This window comes from Acomys minous, assembly GCF_964271855.1.
Source record: "Acomys minous genome assembly, chromosome: 1".
Lineage (NCBI taxonomy): Eukaryota > Metazoa > Chordata > Mammalia > Rodentia > Muridae > Acomys > Acomys minous.
In genome coordinates, this window is record NC_140483.1 from 176,137,842 (window position 1) to 176,157,200 (window position 19,359).

At 43.8% G+C, this 19,359-nt stretch overlaps 1 protein-coding gene across 6 annotated transcripts in view; it reads left to right on the forward strand.

Moving 5' to 3' along the window:
- The window catches only part of ADAMTSL1 (ADAMTS like 1), an 888,380-nt gene that overhangs the window by 834,520 nt on the left and 34,501 nt on the right, over nt 1–19,359 (forward strand). For all 6 annotated transcript variants that reach the window (XM_084779022.1, XM_084779023.1, XM_084779024.1 and 3 more), the window contains 3 exons: nt 1,179–1,307; nt 13,116–13,295; nt 15,983–16,117. In XM_084779022.1, coding sequence (XP_084635148.1) covers nt 1,179–1,307; nt 13,116–13,295; nt 15,983–16,117 — 444 coding nt within the window. The remainder of the gene's footprint in view (nt 1–1,178; nt 1,308–13,115; nt 13,296–15,982; nt 16,118–19,359) is intronic.

Genomic DNA, 19,359 nt, shown 5'->3' on the forward strand with positions numbered 1-19,359 from the left:
TTGCTAGCTTTGATTACCAATAGTTTGAACACATGGTGTTATACAGCAGATAGCTCAAGCATTGAAAAAAATTTCAAGCCTGCAGTTCTAATCTTTTTTTTTTTTTCTGTTTTAATACTACTGCCTACTACACTTCTGGCTATTAACTTCGAAATTCTCAAAGAGCACGAATAGATATTTCACCAAAGAATGTGCATGTGGTAAAAAGGCGAGAGATGGTCGACCGCATCAGCCATTAGGGAAATGCAACTTAAACCACAGCGAGATGTCACTGTGCAGCTATCCAATGAAAGAAATAAAACGTGCTGAGGAGGGAAAGAGAGGAATTGCCGTATGACATTTAAACTGCATTCCTACACATTTATGCCAAAGAAATGAAGACAGATGTCCCCATAGCTACCTGAACCCAAGTGCTTCTAACAGCTTTATCAGAAGCTGGAAACAACCCAGATCCTCTACCGCAGTTGGACAGCTAAGCAAACTGTGGTTTCCCCGTGTCATAGAATACTACACTGCAACAAAAAGGACCACACCATTGAAAAGCGCAGCCATAATATGATATAAGAGCTGGGAACAGTCTCTAGCGAATTCTGAGAGCTGGCAGGGAGCCAAACAGGAAAAGTGACCAACTTTGCGATTCCATTTACACAACTGACTTCAGCTGCTGAAAGCAAGGAAATGAAAGCCATGCTAGTAGTGGCCAAGGCACTTAGGAGGGGCTAGAAATATCAGGAGGGATGCTTGTGGGGGCAGACGTGCTGTGATTCAACCATGTGAATGTCCACACTGAGATGATGAAGTTGTGCTGTAGTTTCATAACATGCTTGAATTATGGGAGAGCTGGATACGGCTCCCTAGGACTGCTCTGTGTCACTTCTTACAACTGTCTATGAATCTAGAACTCTCTCAAAGTAAAAATTAAGCCCTTAAAACTTGTCTTTTATATTCAATTATTAGAAAGTGTATGTTATCTCACTTGGGTGCCATGTTCTTATCTTCAAACTCCTCAATCGTGTTCTTTCCCTGCTGACTCTATGGTAGACACATGAGGTGACAGGTAACAGGTTCCAGATTTTTCTAGGTAAAGTATGGTGAGCTATTCCTGTTGGTCTCCTGGTGTTTCAGCACCTCAGTCCACGACACTGTTAGTGACAGCTCATTTTCTTCCTCATCTCCAGGAAAGCCACTGGTGAAAACATCTCGAGTGACTGTGCTCAACACAGAGAAGCCTACAGTCACAATGGATATCGGTGGGACCATCAGAACCATCCAAGGAGTGAATGTGACAATCAACTGCCAAGTGGCAGGTAAGGAATCCATTCCTGTGTTGATCTGTTCAACACTGACGGAACTTTAGGAGAGGCTGGGGGGTACAGATGTAAATTAGGCACACATTCTCCTCTCTGGGACCCTGCAGTTGAAACACAAACCTCATTCAGAAAGTGAGAAGGTGTTGGAAAGTTAGAGAGGGGAGGCTAACTCTGCCTAGGCCTAGTGGACTAAAAGAGACATTAAGTTTTTAATTATTTGTATTAGGCAAAACCATACTTGTGTACATTTATGGGGTACAGTATGATATAACATTTGTTTGTTTATGTGCCCATTGCAGCAGTGTTTGTGCTTTGTTTGTTAAGGCAGTCTTGTTATAGAGTAAGGCTGGCTTAGAACTCACTATGTAGTTGAGGCTTCAAATCCATGACTTTTCTACAGCAGCCTTATAAGTGTGCATCTTGGTGACATCTGCTAGATTTCATTGTCTTATTTTAGTTTAATCTTAATTTTCCACACTAACAGAATGTAGGCATGCAATGTGGTAGAAAAAGAAAAAGACCATGTAAATTTTCCTGAAAGCTAGAAAGCCAGGGTATAGCATGAGCTTAAATCTGTATGTAGAGGGCTTAAATCTTTACAAGGTGGGTGGCAGATGAACCATGGGTGACCTTGGATAACTGGCCCAGGAGTCTGGACAAGAGAAAATAGAAAGCCATTCTGGTTCAGAGTTGGGGAGATGGCTCAGTGGGTAAGAAAAATGTTTGCTGTACAAACAAGAGGATCTGAGTTTGAATCCCCAACACCCATGTAAAACCCAAGCATGGCTGCACATACCATAGCACTGATGGATGGGAACAGTGGGTCCCGACAGCTCACCTATCCAAAATGGTAAACTTCAACTTCAGTAAGAAACAGGGTCTCAAGAAACAAAGGGAGGACAATAGAAGATATTTGATGCCTTCCTCTCTGAATGCATGTACTGGGTATGTACACCCTACCATGCATGTGCACAGTTACATACAAAGAAGGAAGGAGAGGAGAGAAAGGAAAGGAAGGCTTCCTTAGGAAGGAGGGGGCAGGAAATGAGGAAGACATCAGGAAATAGAAGGGTTGCCCATGCTCGTATCGGAAGAATTACTATTGTGAAAAAGAGTCATCTGCCAAAAGCAATCTACAAATTCAAGGCAAGCCCAACCAAAATTCCAGGACCATTCTTCACAGAAATAGCAAAAAGTATCTTAAAATCTATATGAAGGCATAAAGACCAAGGGTAGTTAAAACAATACTGAACAAAAAAAATAATATTTCTAGAAGTATGACCATGCCTGACTTCAAGTTATACTGCAGAGCCATAGTAATAAAAATAGTGTGGTTCCCTCACAAAGAGAGACACACTGATCAACTAAACAGAACCAAGGGCCCAGATGCAACTCCACACTCCAACAAACATCTGATTGCTGAAAAAGAGCTCAAACAGACATGGTAGAGAAATGGTGCTGGGGAAAGTGGCTGACAACATGGAGAAGAATGAAACTAGATCCTTTCTTCTCACCCTGCATAAAATTCAACTTCAAAATAGATCAAGGACCTTCAGAGAAGACCTGATGCTCTGAGAGTGCTAGAGGAAAAAAACTGGCTGTATCCTTTAACACATAGGAGGACGTTCTGGTAATACAGGAAACAAGAGCAACACTGAGAAGTGAGCTATTATGAAACCAAAAGGCTCTGTACAGCAAAGCAAACCGCCAATCAAGTGAAAATGCAGACCATGGAACGGGAGAAAATCTTTGCGAGCTCCATCTCCTCTGGAGGGATAGTTCTAGGTCATGCAGAGAGCTCATAAAACTACACATTAAGAAAACTCAAAAAGCGAGTCATGGTTCTGAACAGGGAGTCCTCAAAGGAAATGCTGATAAACATTTTAAGGTGCTCCACATCATCGTCCATCAGATTAAAACTTCTGTGAGACTTCACCTCATCCCAGTCAGAATGGCTATCATCAGGAAAGCAAACAATGGGAAATGATGGCAAAGATGTTGGGAAAGAGGAATTGTGTTCACTGTTGGCGGGAACTTAAGCTTGTAGAGCCACTACGGGAATCAGTGTCGAGGTTCCTCAGAAAATACTAGAAGTAGATCACCTACTTGACCTAGCTATACAACTCCTGGGCATAGATACCCATATATATCTTACTACAGAGAGATTTGCTCAAGCACTTCATTGCTGCTTTCTTCACAATAGCTGGGAAATGAAACAAGCCTGGATACCCATAAGCTGACGCATAAAGAAAATGTGGCATATAGACACAATGGAACTTTATACAACTCTAAAGAAAAATGATATTATGACATTTTCAGGAAAATAAATGGAGCTAGAAAAATTATATTGAGTAAAATAACCCAGACTCAAATAGACAAATGCTGTATGTTCCCTCTCATGCATGGATCTTTAGGTTTGCATGCTAACCTGGAGTACCTACAGAAATAAGGGAATCAGGGAGAAGGTCCTGGGGTGAGAGAGTTCTTAAAGTGGAACAACAGAACATAGACCATGTGAAAGCAAAGGAGCCATTAGGAGAGGATAGCTTAATGAGGGGAAAGAGAGGCAGAGGAAGAAGGAAAGAGAGTTGACTAAAACTAAGATTGTATGAAAAGGCAATGTGGAAACTTACTACTGTGCAAGCCAATTTAAAAATGTAAATTGAGAGGGAGAGTTACAGCGGAGTATTTCTGAAGGATGCTGTTCCTAAAAGCCCAGAGTTAATAGACAAAGACCCCAGGGTCAAGTTAAAGATATCTCCTAATGAGGTGGTCAGGGAAGCTCCAGAGGCCCTAAACCAGACAGGCTCTTGCCATTCTTCCTAGTGGCCCACTGGAACTAGGTGATAAGACCCTGTTACTAAAAATACCACATACCTTCATTGCAATGTATACATAAGTCACACTAGCATATTCTAGAGCCAAGATATTTCATTCATGTGTCACAAGACGGATAAGAAGCCAAGGGTTCTCTCTACACAGGCACTCCGCACTTGGTCACTATGCACAGAGGCCTCAGAGAGGACACAGGTCATTGTGCTCTACTGGGTACTGGAGTTGGTAAGAAGAGAGACCAGCAGAGGACCAGACAGTGGAACACAGAATAAGACCCATGGTTCTCAACCTTAGGGTCATGACACCTTTGCGGGTCAAAAGACCCATTCCACAGGATCACCTGAGAACATCCGCATTTCAGATATTTACATTTCGAATCACAACAGTAGCAAAATCACAGTTATGTAGTAGCAACAAAATAATTTTGTGGTTAGGGTCATCACAGCATGAGGAACTATATTAAAAGCTTGCAGCATTAGGAAGGCTGAAAAACCATTGCCTTAGACATTTGAAAGAAATCATGAATACCAGATGCCAAGTCAGAAAGAAAAGGAAGAACCTAGGACATGAAGACAATGAGTTTTTTAATATCTTCTTTTATTTTTTTACTTACACATTTATATTATTACACGTATGTACAATAAACTACTTACACCAAGAAGAACCATGAGACAATCAGGAATTATATAAATGTTACATTCATAGTGTTTTGGCTATTTGTATTTGGCAGCCTTGAAGGAAACATCTTTCCTATTTTGGTGAGTAAAACTCTGAATGTAAATCAATATCTATCATATCTCATCATTATCAACTTAAAACATCTATCTAGACCTGAAAACATCTTAAACTCTAAACAACTAAGCTTAATTGTAAAACTAAATTATCTGGTCTTCAACACCATCAGACTTGAGAAGGAATAAAATTGATTACCTGAGTATACAGAGGGTGCAGGTTAGCAGCTTCCCAAATGAGAAGATGACAGAAACAGTTTACTACCTGAACAGTCACCCAAAACTCTCTAGAATGGTGGAACATCATCTTCAGCCTTCTGGCCCAATATATCTGACAGACATATTTGTAAGGCAGGAACTGTTGAGGACTTGCTTACCCTGTCTTGGCAGAGTTTGGCCATTGACTCTGCCTGCATCCAAGCTTGCCCATTTTTAGGCGGAATTCTGTCTGTGATAGAGACGAGGATATTTTGCCCTGTGGCTGGTTTGCCACATTTGCAGCCATCTCCATAAGGAGGTTCTTTGATGCTCAACATCCTCTTTGAGGTAGGCTGGGTGCTGCTAGGAGTTAACCTGTGTCATTGTCAATGAATCTGAAGACAATGTTTTGACCCACTGTAGTGGCAACCAAGACCCAGTCCCCTGGACCTCATACAGAAGTTCACCTGATGGCCTTTGCCTAGCTGTGAGGTTACAGTTGTGTTTGGGTTGGGTTTTGTTGGGGAAAGAGCATGCATGTGTGGAAGCCAGCCAAAAGCTGGCATTGTTTTATCACTCTCCACCTTAATTGTTGAGGCATTTAATTAAGCTCTGCATTTAGCTGCAGATCCTGGAGCTCAGTGGCCTGCCAGCCTAGCTGAAACAACATAACCAACATTTGTTTTGCTTTTACCCACAGAACCATGTCTATTAATCCCAATTAAAACTAAATCCCTCTTCGTGCCTTGATTGTTATGCCTGTTGTTAAGTTGTTTATTTATGCAAAGTGGTTGAGGGAAATCCCGGCTTTGATGTAATTAATCACAGAGAAATGGCCCTAATTACATTCCTAGCCAATGTTCTGAGAACACTGCTAAATGTGACACAGCTTGAGAACTGCTTTCATTGAACTGCTTTGGTGCTCCTCTGTCTTTCTCCTCCTTATCATCTCCCCTGTGTCTCTAACTGGGGACTTAGTAGCCTTCTGACAGGTTGGGTCAGATTAACTAAGTCTTAGTAACATCATCAGTGACTAGCAACACATTAGACCTAACCATCCAGGCCCTTGTACAAAAAGACACAGCAGTGACTCCATAATGACTGCTTGAAGAAGGGCTGTCTGTCCAAGTCCATTTGAAATTCTCACCAATGGTATCTAATTGAATATCTAATCAGGGTTAGGTCAGAGGTCTCCTAGTCCAAGGATACACAGATGGTAAAACTAACCAGGCGGCTCACCACCTAGGGAGAAGAAAGGTCAGGAAACACATAATAGCACAGCACCATATATAGGGATGGCCTTTATTCCCATATTTCATAATGGCAGGGTGGCATCAGGAACTAACAGAAGGTGTTCACTGTTCCCCCTCTCCCAACTTCCCCACAATGGACATTTTAACATGGTACCTTCATCACTGCATCCCCTCCTTTTTCTTTTCCACTGCCTAATTAACATGTGGCTGTCATGAGCCTAATTTTAAAGGATATATAAAAGTCTATTTAAAGAACATATCATACTTTTCCTATACTGCCTGACATCCTCACATGCTTCAGCCATTAGCAGTTCCTCATTAAGGGGTTTTTTTTTCTCACACATGTGCTCTCAGCTTGTAAAATGCAGCCTTGCACATTCTTCCCAAGCCTTCCACGTGAAAACACATTAAGCACCGAGTATGATGGGGCTTCTTTTTTTTTTTTTTTTAAAGTGAGCCAACCTACTCCTTCCATCCTTATGATCATTCTCGATGTGGTAAGAGTTCAGCGCAATCAAAGATCAATGGAGGAAATAGTGTGCAAATGGCCGGAGGCAGAAAGAGCACCCTGCCTTTGACAAAGGGACCTCTGGCTGGTGCGTGAGATATGGCTGCTGTATGAGCTACGGCTGGCAGTGGCAGAGATAAAGAAGGCACCCGAGGCTGGGAGGAAGAAGCAAGCAGGGACTAGATCCCACACACACTCATAGATCATACTAAAGTTTAGGTTTTTATCCTACGAGCAAGGGATATTTCTGAAGGGTTTGATGACGCAGTGGGACTGGTGGTGTAGACATAAGTAGTTCTTGAGCCAACTGGGAGTGTATCGGTTAGGTTAGGTTAGATTGCAGTATAGAGTAAATCCTACTATCCCCCCAGTGTACAATGGTTCAGATACAATAGATTATCAGGGCTTTCTTAAGAATTTACAGTGTTCAGCTGGAAGGCATCTGCCCTCACTAAATCACTGAGGGTCATGGGATGCTGGGGCCTTCATTCTACTGAACTTCTAAGGTCTCCCTGGATGTGCGTCCTCTCCGGTGAACCAGACAAGGGAAGAGGGGTGAAGGATAGCTGGGAAAGCCCTTGAGGGGCATCAGAGGCATTAGTACTTTTCCACTTACCTTAGTCCATGGCCACTGACAACTGCGACAGATACTAGGAAATACTCTCCTGCAGTATTCATTTTTAAAAAGATATCTGGGGAATGACTTTCTAGTGTGCTACAGTTCACGAGGAAGACTGAAAAGAAGGTTGAAAGCGTCTTGTTGAAAGCTCCAATGTTCCTTAGACTGGTCCCCAAAGCTGACATTTGAATTACTGTATCCATTCTCTTTTCTTGTACCAAGCCAACCCCCCCCCTTTCCTCTCTCTTCTCTCTCATCTCTCTTTCTCTGTCTCACTCAGAAATTTCTAGAACATACAGTGTAAAAGTACACCTTTAGATGCCCCACCTCAAGGTGCTGACAAGCTGCCATGGTGCAAGCAGCCCTCCAAGTATAACAAATGGTCCAGTTAGCAAGAATATCCTGTCTGGGATATTAAAGAAGAAAGGGATATTATAGCATCATGCTTCCTGGCAGCTCAGTGGAGATTAAAGGCACCAGTCCTTGTAATTGGGTCCTGTTACCAGCCATTCTGACTAGACCCATTTATTGATCCTTCCAAGGGAGAACACTGTGTTGCTGTTAAGAAGTGCCACCAGGGAGGGGGCTGCAGAGCAGACACAGGTTGGTTTGCTTCCCCTTTGTAGACACAAATAAGATCAGGAATTTATCATGGAGCCTGGACAGGTGATTGGTCAACCTGAGGCTGGGAGCCTTTTGTTGCAAAGTGTGTTTTCTGCCATTTCTCAGGAAACTCTCTCTATAGAGCATGCTGGTATGTTACGACAGATAAAAAGGAAAGAGTGTCCAAAACATGACTGAACTGTCCAACAGCAGATAGCTAACTCAGCCAGCTCTTGTAGCTTCTAGAAGCCCCCCTCCTTGCAACAATTTTGGTGCTTCAGTGGCCAAAGAAAAAAAGGATATGGCGTGATCATATTTAAAGATTTAACAGTTTAGAAATAACAGGAAGAGGTTGAGGACTTGGCTCAGTAGTAGAGCACTTGCCTAACAGATGCAAGGCTCCGGGTTCAGTCCTCAGCTCTGAGATATATCTTATATATCACATATATCATATGTGTGTATAATATATATTTTATATATATGTGTGTGTGTATATATATATATATATATATATATATATATATGAAAAAACAAAGTAACTAGAAATCACAGCAAGGCACATCAGATGTTCTCTGCTGTGACAACAGGCTGTGAGGTACTTGTTGAGAAAGGGGTTCCTGACATTGAAGGTGTCTCTGTTTAGACCTCTACCATTAGGGCAGAAGGTTAGTGACTGGCCCAGGGCAGGAAGCAGCAGGGACCAGGTTACTCTGCTCTTGAGTCATCATTCATGGACCCAAACTAACGTGATGATAGGCAAGATTCTTTTTTAATGTTTTTCATGTTTCTGTGATATGTGTATGTGCGTATGTACTCATGTGTGGGTGCATCAGAGGCTGGAGGTTGATGCTGGGTGAATTCTTCAGTCATTCCTCTGCCATATATTTTGAGATAGTGTCTCTCTCTAAACCTGGAGCCCAGTAATTTGAGTAGACCAGCTAGGCAGCTCGCCCTGAAGATCCCCTGACTCCACTGCCTACGCTCTGGAATTACAGATAGGCTGCCACAACCACCCTGTCATCTACATAGGTGTTGGGGATCCAGCCTCTAGTTCTTAAGCAGAGGAAGCACTTCGCCTACTGGGGTATCTCCCCAGAATTCTTACTCTCTTTGAGACCCACTTGCCTTCTTTGTATTATGGAGCTCATATTAATACATGCCCTGTTGAGATCATTATGGAAAATAAGTGTTTACATCTATATAATGCTTGGCTTAGAATGAATGCTTAGTATTATTTTTAATGACATCAGTAGACTATTTTTGCACAGATTATTACACTCCCAGTGTCAAGGTATGCTGGACATCAGGATTGGCCTAGTATATCTGGTACCTTTCCAAGTGTTTCTTGGCACATCTAGAGACTAATGAGATTCTCTAAAGCATAGCTGCCATCCCTTAAGAGAGAGATGGCTCTGGCTCTCTAGTGCCTTGCTGGTTTGTCTTCCTTCCATATTCTTTGTTCATAATGTCAAAGCCAGTCATGGAAAGGCTGGCTGTCACTCCAGATATCAGTATAGTGTCCTCTTCTGCGCCAAGGATCACAGCCCCAGATGAGAAAGCACCCAAACTAAGGGAGCAGCAATAGTCCATTGACAAGCTACAGGAAATTTTGAGGAAAGTCTGCTCCTAAACAGGCCAGGGAATGGTTTCCATATAGTCCTCTTCTCTCTGGAAGTGTATTGTAAAGACAGAGTGACATCCCCTGTCCATCATTGTCATGACCATTTCCATTTCTCCCATGAACCCTCTGATCCTCACCAGAGAAACCATTCCTTCCAGGGTATAGCCAATCTTGCCCTCACAGAGAAGCCTGGCTTTATGGGTCACGAGGCAAGCACTAACACAGGAACAGGAAATTCTCACTTAGTTCCTGGAAAAGTAAGAAATAGCTGGCTCCCTGGCCCCTCTAAACCTTGGCATCTCTGCCTTCCCCTCTTTCCTTTCCTCCCTCTGTCGTGTATCTGTTGCCTCGTCTGCATCTCTTTGCTGAGCACATCATGCCACAGGACTATTTATACACACACATCTAGAAACGGAAGCTCTGGGTCCCGTCGAGGCCGTCATGGGGGTGCTCACTCCCCTGCTCAACTGAGCGGCTCTCCCTTTGCACCAAACAAAAGGTTTGTGCCATCTGATTCCCTTGCTCCTATTGTCTTTCTTCAAAAGAGCCTTTTGTTCCCATTGGTGACCAAAAGGAAGATGTGCCCACTAAGTGCTACACGGAAGCAATTCAGTGCAGGAAGAGAGAATCCTCATAGAAATAATTTATAAAACCCCATTTTCCCCCTATGCTTTTGAAATAGAAATAACTAGATTTTTTCCCCTTCAACTCCTTTTCAGGGGCTTTCCAAAAAAAAAAAATTTTTTTTAATGTGAAAATTCAAGCTCAAGGTTCAAAGGCCTTGCTGGGATGGGCAGACATCATGATGCGCTTGCTCTCCCTAGTGGTGCTACAATGGAAACTCGGCTCTTCTGACTCTCACCTGCATCTTTTCTCAAGGTGTGTCTAGAGATGCTCTCAGCATCTCTCTTATGGACTCGGGCCTTGTATAATTGTGTCTTTCCCTAGGGTGACAAGGCTTCAGTGTCCAAAACAGAATTCCTTCCCCTTACCTCTACTCTTCTTCTTAGGCAATTACGGCAAACAGTAGGCGCACATGTAACTCCTTGAGGAGGTTAGAGTCCCTAGTTGTGAGCTGCCTGTTGAGGACAACACTGCCTTGTCCTGAGGACAGAATATATCCCTAGCTCTGGGAAATCACTAGACTAAAAGTCTAGGTCTTTGGCTTTTCTTGGCATTCACCCCATTTTCCAGTAGTTGACATTCTAAACATTACTTGCTTGCCTGCTGCTGAGTTCTATGAGAAACTGGGCTGGGCAACAGCAGGCTGCATGGTGTAAGAGATGAAGCCTCTCCTGCCTAGGAGCCTGGGAGTCTGCAGCCCAAACCCTTTAGTCTCCCAGCTCCCTCAGAGCCTGTCCTCTTGTGGATTCTCTTCAGAAAGCCACTTAGGAACTCCTGTCACAAACTCTGGACTGCTTACCTGAATACCAGCTTCAAGGAAACTTCCTGAGGAGCCCAGGTTGTAACTGGAGAACAGCATCTGGGCTTCCAGGGATGAGTACCCATCCTGTGACTATACCCAATCTCCCTGACACTAACAGACAAAATGTAAGGCTAGAGAGTGGATGGGCAGGGTCTTCTCCTTTGGTCCATTTTTCTTTCCTGCTACTGATGTCATCACTTTGTGTTCTCTGTTTTGAGAAGATAGTCATTGTCCTGGTCATCTTTCTGACATGAAAACAACACACCCAAGATATCAACTCATAAAGAGAAAGTTTCTGTTGACTCACATTTTTTGAGGCATCAATCTGTGTAGAAAAGTAAAACCATACACCTCAGGGCCAGGAAGCACAAGAGTAAAGAGGGGAGGGGCTGGGGTCCCATGATCCCTCCTCAAAGGAATCCCCCTACATAGACCATCCACTATGACCCATTTCTTAGGAGTCCTGCCACCTTCCAGTAGTTTCTTCGAACCAGAAAGCTATGCCAGGATAAGCACTGGGTTTGTGAAGACATCAAAATCCAAATGACAGAGGCTGGAGAGGGCTCAGCAGTTAATTTAAGACTGTATCCTGCTCTCACAGAGGGCATCGGTTGGGTTCCCAGCATCAACATGAGGGATCTCACAACTACCCTATTATTGCAGCTCCAGCAGATCTGATGCCTCTAGCCTCCCTCTATATGCACCTGCACTGACATGTGTATCCCTACACACAGATGAACACACATGTACATAATCTTTTATAAAAAATTAAACCATGGCAGCTGGAAAAATAAAAGCATGTTTCCTAGCAGCCTTTATTTGTCTGGGTCAAACATATATTCTGATGTTTTGGCTTTATTTTTAATATAACATCTATACACAACAGTGTATGAGTCAAAAAGGTGCCCGACAAACACTCCACAGCCAACGATTTCCAGGTCAAGAACTAGCATCGCTGAAGGCCCAGCCTTGGGGTCCCTCTCTCTGTCACAACCTTCTGTGCTCACTCCACTCCTCAGAGGAACCATGCACCCTCCTGCCTACTAACAACATAAAGTAATGTTACTTGTTTTTTTTTTTTAAATTAAAGTATAATTACATAACTTCCCCCTTCCCTGGCCTCCCTCTAATCCTTCCATGTGCCTTCAGTTTCCTCTGTCTTCTGCTGCCCTACTACTCTCTCTCAAATTTATGGCCTCTGTTTCTTTAATTATACATACATACATACATACATACACACACATATACACACACATATACACACACACACACACACATATATATATATATATATATATATATATATATATATGTATCCCTCTCAGTCCATACAATGTTGTGTGTATGTGTGTATGACTCCTGGCCATTTGGTGTTGGATAACCAGTTTAAGAACTCTTCCTTGGGAAAGATTATTTCTCCTGCTGTCAATATCCCTTAGTTACCTGTGGTTCTTTATCTAAGGTCGAGACCCCATGAAGTTCCCCTTTCCATGTTAGCATGTCATTGGTGTAGTTTTCCCCCAGTTCTTATTAAGTAGTTATTAAGTAGTTCATGAGTGTATAATGCCGCCAGTTTTTGTAGATCATTGATAGACATGAAATCAGACAGGATATATTCCTATATCTGGCTTTTCTTACTAGCATTCTGTTTGTCTCGCTTGCCTGTAGGATCTTCATTTCTGTGAGGTTTATGCATTTAGTTTTTCTGTGCTTTCTCCAAAGAACTCAAATAGTCTTGTAACTTGGCAAGTGACCTTTCCCAGCTGCCACTGTTTCCTCCCCGACTCAACTGGCCTCCCTCCCCCTTCCTGCCTCATCTCTAGAAGTCTTACAAAGCAAAAGCTCTAGAGACAGCAAGAAGTCCAAGGTGATATTTAGTTTGGCTGAAGGATGGTAGAAGACGCCCAGTCAGATGCTTCCTGCAGAGTGGGGTGGGGTGGGCTGCCAGAGGCTCTAAATGTCCTGGGTTTACCTGAACGTTTGTCTGATCAGCATATTTTTGTCTTCCTAGGTGTGCCGGAAGCCGAAGTCGCGTGGTTCAGAAATAAAAGCAAACTGAGCTCCTCCCACCATCTGCACGAGGGCTCCTTGCTGCTCACGAATGTGTCCTTCTCTGACCAGGGCCTGTATTCCTGCAGGGCAGCCAACCTTCATGGAGAACAGACAGAGAGCACACAGCTCCTGATCCTAGGTAAAACCTCCTCAAAACCACGGCCTCAGTTGGACCACGGGCGGCAACTTAGGCTTACCTCCACCTCCTTACCCCCCCCCCTTACTGAACTGAGAGCATAGAACAGACTTAGTACCCTTCCTTCCCTCCTGCGCAGTCAGCCCTTCCAACAGCAAACACAGCATGGGGCCAGACAAAGCTGATGTAAAACCTGCCTCCACCTCCTGTGACTTAACCTTTGTGGCATCGGATAAGTTGAACCTTAGGTGCTGTTGCCTTTGAGAAACCTGACAATCCAGGATTGCCCACATTGCTAAGGAAACGAGGGTCCTCAAGTGGACCTGGCAGAAGAAAATAATTTTTAAATTCCCTTGCTTGGTTTTTCTTTGAAGAACAAGTGAAACACATGGGTTAAAATTTTCATATGTGTAAAAAAAGTGTTTTTATCCAAGTAGTTTTTAGTCTGCATAAAATCTTCACATGCATGTCCCAGGCATAAGAACTTCTTAACAAAAAATACATCACAATTTACAAATAAGGACAGGCCCTGCCCACCATCCTCCATGATGTTTCCTCTGGACAGAGCTGCAGCCCCTTCACCCACTTCTGCTTCCTTTCCACTGAGTCTGGGGGTGGTTGGGTAAAATAGAACAGAAATTTCTAGATGGAGTCTTACCCTTTAAAAATAGAGCAACAATTAGAGCCTATATCCCAACTCTCTCACCAAGAGAAAGCATCCATTCTGAGGGGCTCAGGGAGCAAAATGTGAGAAATAATAATTGCGTGCCACACACGTGCACATGAACACACACTATGGACTCACACTTGGATTTTCACACCCACAGCTGATGATGTACCCTAACCCCTGCTCGCTCACATTTCAAGGGCCCAGATGTGGTTTCATCTCACTGGTGGCGGCATAAACCGCCAGACTTCATAGGAAGCCACAGAAAGTTGGCTCAGAGAAAAGAAGGATGTCATTTGTAGCTGTTATTCTGGGGTCACGCTGAGTGATAGTGCTCACCAGTGGGATTTTTCTCCCCAGTAACCCTTCCTTGTTGTCTCTGCTAACAGAGGTGGAAGCCTAGTGGTGCTACTGTGACATCAGCAGTGCAGTGTTTTCCTTGACTCAGTTCTTACTGCGCTGCAAACAGAGTATAGCCGTGAATACAGTGGAGGTCCACGACTCCCTTCCCGTTTCAATCAAACCATGGGAAGGAAACAGTTCAGAGACTTTGACAGGCATTTCTTTAAAGCAAATGTTGGCGTGGAAATAGCACTTCTTCCCCCCCCTTCCCCCCCCCCATTGGTGATAATGTGGCTCAATTTTAAAAAAAGAGAAATTGTGTACACCAAGCTGAAACTTCATGTCAAGTCCTGACACTTAACTTGTAGTGCGAAAGTTCAGCAAGGAATGACAAAGGTGTGGCCGTCACTCACTCATGCAGCCAATAGGCAGGCATTTGTGAGTGTCACCTCTGAGCTCAGGTGGTCACTGGTAGAGGTTTAGGGGAAAATGAAGGAGGCATCCGCCCCTGGAGAATTTACATTTCCACTTGGAAGATAACATAAGCACATAGGAATACACAAGGAGTCGCCATAAACACTGCAGGAACAGAAGCAAGGGCTGACATTTGGCCCCAGGGGAATAGAAAGTCTCAGGTGAGACTTGCCTTCCTATTTTGCTTTTGGTAAGTAAAGGAGGAGGAGATGAATAGACACCTTGATCGTGGCTGTTCACTCAAAGAGGCCTCTACTACAGTGAGGCAGCTAAGGCCCTGTAGATGAAGTATTCGCGTAAGTTTATCAATGGCACAGCCACAGTTCACACTGTGAATTCCTGAATATAAGCACGTTTTTCCCTGTGAAAAGGGTTCATCACACTGTGTTCCTTATGTGGCCACATCATTTCACACCCACATTGTCTTCTCTTTGCGGTGGCCTTTGGCAAAGGCAGGAAGATAAGAAGGTTGTTTCTGAAGTGGACACCATCAACACGTATTTATGTATAAAGCTGACAAGTGCAAGCAAATGTCAAGCACACATTGCGGGGGGGTGGAGGGATGCCTGTCCAAACCCAGCACTGAAGAATTCAGCCCTGACTCCTTGGAAGATTCCACCTGACACCCAATGGGAACCCCTTCCTGACCATCTTCTCTGGGTCCTATTTGGACCTCACAACTAGACTGACTCTCACTGAAAAAAAAAAAAGCACTTGTGAAAACCTCTTTAAATGACTCCTTGGAAAGCATTCTATCTGTGGGGACAGTTACAAATCGCCTCATTCCAAAGGATATTATGAGTTAAGTAAAAAAAAAAAAATTGGTTGAAACTACTTATCTCACAACTTGGCATATAGCAAATGCTAAAACTGTCTTTTAGAAACTATCATCTTTGTAACGTGTCTCAGCTCATCTACATTGTTGGAAACACCCAGTGGTGCCGTGCCTTAAAGGGGTATAAAGAGAGAACTCCTGAAACTCACAGGCCTGGTTCTTATTACAGACCTTGTTATTTCAGGCATTAAATATTAAGTTTGAAATTTAGACTCACCTTCATAGGTATACCTTCTTTATAGGAAAAATGAGGTTACAGGTCAATTGCAGCAATACCTGTCCTACACACATGGGGGTATATGCCTAGCCTCTTTCCCCCTCAATATAGCGAATATGCTCTAACCTTCTGATTCCTCGTCTGTCTTCTCCCAGATCCCCCCCAGGTCCCCACACAGTTGGAAGACATCAGGGCCTTGCTCTTAGCCACTGGACCGAACCTTCCTTCAGTGCTAATGTCTCCTCTGGGAACACAGCTGGTCCTGGATCCTGGGAATTCTGTAGTCCTTGGTGAGTCCAACCCTCCAAAACGTTGGGCAAATATCCAGGGCTGGACAGGATTTATGGATGGGTGACTGGCTGCAGGTGGGAGGGAGGCAGCAGTGGGGGGTGGCCAACAGGAAATCGCTAAATTGCCTACAGAATCCAGACTCACCAGTGGAAACTTGGCTGACTTTCCGCACGAGGTGAGTGCGGCTCTCAGTCTGGACTCCAGCTTGTCTGGATTCCAATATGGCCCCTCTTGGGCTGATGCCACGGCCCAGACCCTCTTTTTCAGGGGGACGCACTGAACTCTGAGAAAGGGGTAGCAGTGAGGAACCCCTTCTGGTTCTCCTCCCCACCAGGAGCCCTCTAACCTCTTACTCAGCTTTTAAGGGCAAAGCCAGCAATTCTGTCTAGGCCAGCTCTCCCTGTGCAGAGTCTACAGGCAGCCCAGACAGACTTTCCAAGGCAAAACCTCCCTGTCATCCAGCATTGGGGACAAAGCTAGTGCTGACACAGCTGGTACAATCCAAAGGAGCAGAGTTTGAGCTCTGGGCTCCTCGCTCTGGACTCATGCGAACGACAGGTCTATGCGTATAAAAGAATGTGGATTATATGGGAAATCTATATCCCTTTTCTTTTATTGTGCTGTGGGCCTAGGACTTAACATTGATTAAGAAGAAAATTCGAAGCTTTCAACCACTTTTTTAAGCCCATAAAACGGAGGAATTCTGCACACAATGTGCCCCCAATGTTGGTAACAGTAGCTAGAACTAGTGTCTTGGCTCAAAATTTAAAGTTCCTCTGTTCTCCCACCCAGAAATTTACCAGTTACACTGGCAACTACTTATCAGAGTAGCCAAGGGCCTCGGTGCATTTAGAGTTAGAAAGCAGAGAAAGATTTCCTTCTATTTCAATTTCTATTATCACCTGAAATTAGCAAGGAGCCCTTACATCTTATCAGCAGATGAAAACACTTCTGTCTTCTCTATTTCTGGTCCTGGTAAAGGTAAGACATCAATTGAGTTAACAAGTGGCCATATTCAGTTTCCTGGTGCATGAAAACTTGGCATTGTGTTTTTCCATATCCTAATGATCAGGAGCCCCACAAGCTTCAAATTTCAGTTCCTTAGCTTACCAATGATAAACTTACTCCAAATTAAGTCTGTGCATTATAAACATCATTTAGACCCTTGTTATTCTGTTAGAGCCCAGTAGCTAACAAAGCACAGAGCAATTGCTGGTCTGCAAGCTGACTGGATCACTCAGGTACCACCGCACATGCAGGAAAGGCTCATCGACTCATACCTTTCTGTGACAGCTCTAAGTTCTTTCTCCCTTATTCTGAAATAATATTTTTGTCTGAATTTTAGCCATGGGCAATAAGGATTTATTGTGCTTGCTGCTGCATTCCATTGCTGGTTTATGATGCTTTGTTACCTTAGACTGGTATTTAAGTCTAACAGTTAAGACACCTTAATATAACAGTCAGCATCCAGACAGCTTCATTTGAAGGAGACAGTAAACCAGTGTTCATAAAGGCCCCGAGTGTAACAGCCAGGGTAAAAAGCAGTGCTGCCCCAGCACTGTAGACCCCTGGCAGCCCTGTGTGCAACTGTGGAGATAAATTGTGGTCGGGAAACTATGTCAAATATCAGGACTCTGACAACTGGGTTTCCACAGACCTGAACCCCCATGATGCTAAGGAAATGTGTGCTAAAAGGAAAATGGATGGGATTCAAATGAGCAGAAGGCAGGAGGAAGAAGATTCAGGATGAGTGAAAGAAAGAAGGAGAGAAAGAGGGGGGATGGGAGAAAGAGAAAGAAAGAAAGAAAGAAAGAAAGAAAGAGTCTGAGTTGAATTCTGAGATGAAATGTGCAAGATGTTTATTGGGGATCCTTCTAGAAGTCATTGTAAACAGCATGTCACCTTTGCTTTGAGCCTGATGATGGGCAGCAAGACTGGAATAGAATCATCAAGATAAGCAAGGCTCAGTGAGAGTTCAGCTCAACAATTATAATGCCCTCCATCCATCTTGAGAGTCCCCTGCTATTGACTCAGATGTGTTCACCCACTTGGCCAGTCAGACAGGTTCCCACCCCTGGCTCCCCCGGCTGGGCCCTCTATTATAAGAAACAGGCCAGGAAGACGTTTTTGCACTGAGTTCTTAAGAAATTAAAGCAATAAGGAACTTCAAATTGAGAAGCAGCTGAATTCTGGGCTTGGAAAAAAAAGCAGATATACTATGATAGGATGCTGAGATGCATACTTAGCGATTTTTAACTTCTGTATTCTCTGTGTGTGGTTGTGTGTGTATGAACACAGTTGCAGTCAGATCCCTTAGAGCTGCAAGCATAGGAAGTTGTAATTCACTAGACATGGATGCTGAGAATCAAACTCAGATCTTCTGCAAGAGAAGAGAGTGTGCTTAACCACTGAGCCATCTGCCCAGCTCCTAGCTCTTGTAAGCAACCTTTGTTTACAAGAGGATGCTATGTCTAATACTCTGAATGATTGATCTTATTCTAAGGGTAACAAGATGAAAATGTGTATCAAGGATATGAAGCACTCTTCCCACACCAAAGCATCCCTGATTATGATCCCCTTTGCCACTCAGTACAGGCACTGCCTTGAAACTCATCAATATCCAAGCCTGGCCCGCTTGCTTTCATGGGCCAAACCATTTGCCAACCCTGTCGTAGCCAGAAAGTGGTTAGGCTCAGGTATTTCTTGGTATATGGGGCTACCTGGCCATAACCTAATCAGGTTCTGTGGCACTACGTGGTTCTATGGCACAGGAGGCCTTGATTCTCCTGTTTCACTAGAGAAAAGGAAGAAGGGCAACTCCAAGTCTTAAAAGCTGCATCTCAGAGCTAGCATCTTATTCACTGAGACCTGAGTGTTGAGATTCCAGCGGGTGAGTGAATCTATTTCCTGAGAACAGCCGCTTTAGTTATGTGACACACTGGCACTGATTTCACCTCAAGCCGCAGCTGCAGCTGATGGAGTCGCACTTGAGTGGACCCTCTAGGTCTCTCTTTCCATGAGTGTAAAGTAGAAATTTAGGACTCAAGACTCTTGTTGCTTCTCACTCTTGACTATATGGGTTCGATGTGGGAAGATGCCCAATGGAGTCTACTACATAGAAAGGATCCAGGTTGCCTGAGCCATTGTCCTGGCAACCTAAGCACTATTTCTTCCAAAGCTGGTGATGGCTGTCCCTTCTGCAGGGGTGGGGCAAGGGTATGGCTGCTCTAGAAGAAAAGCC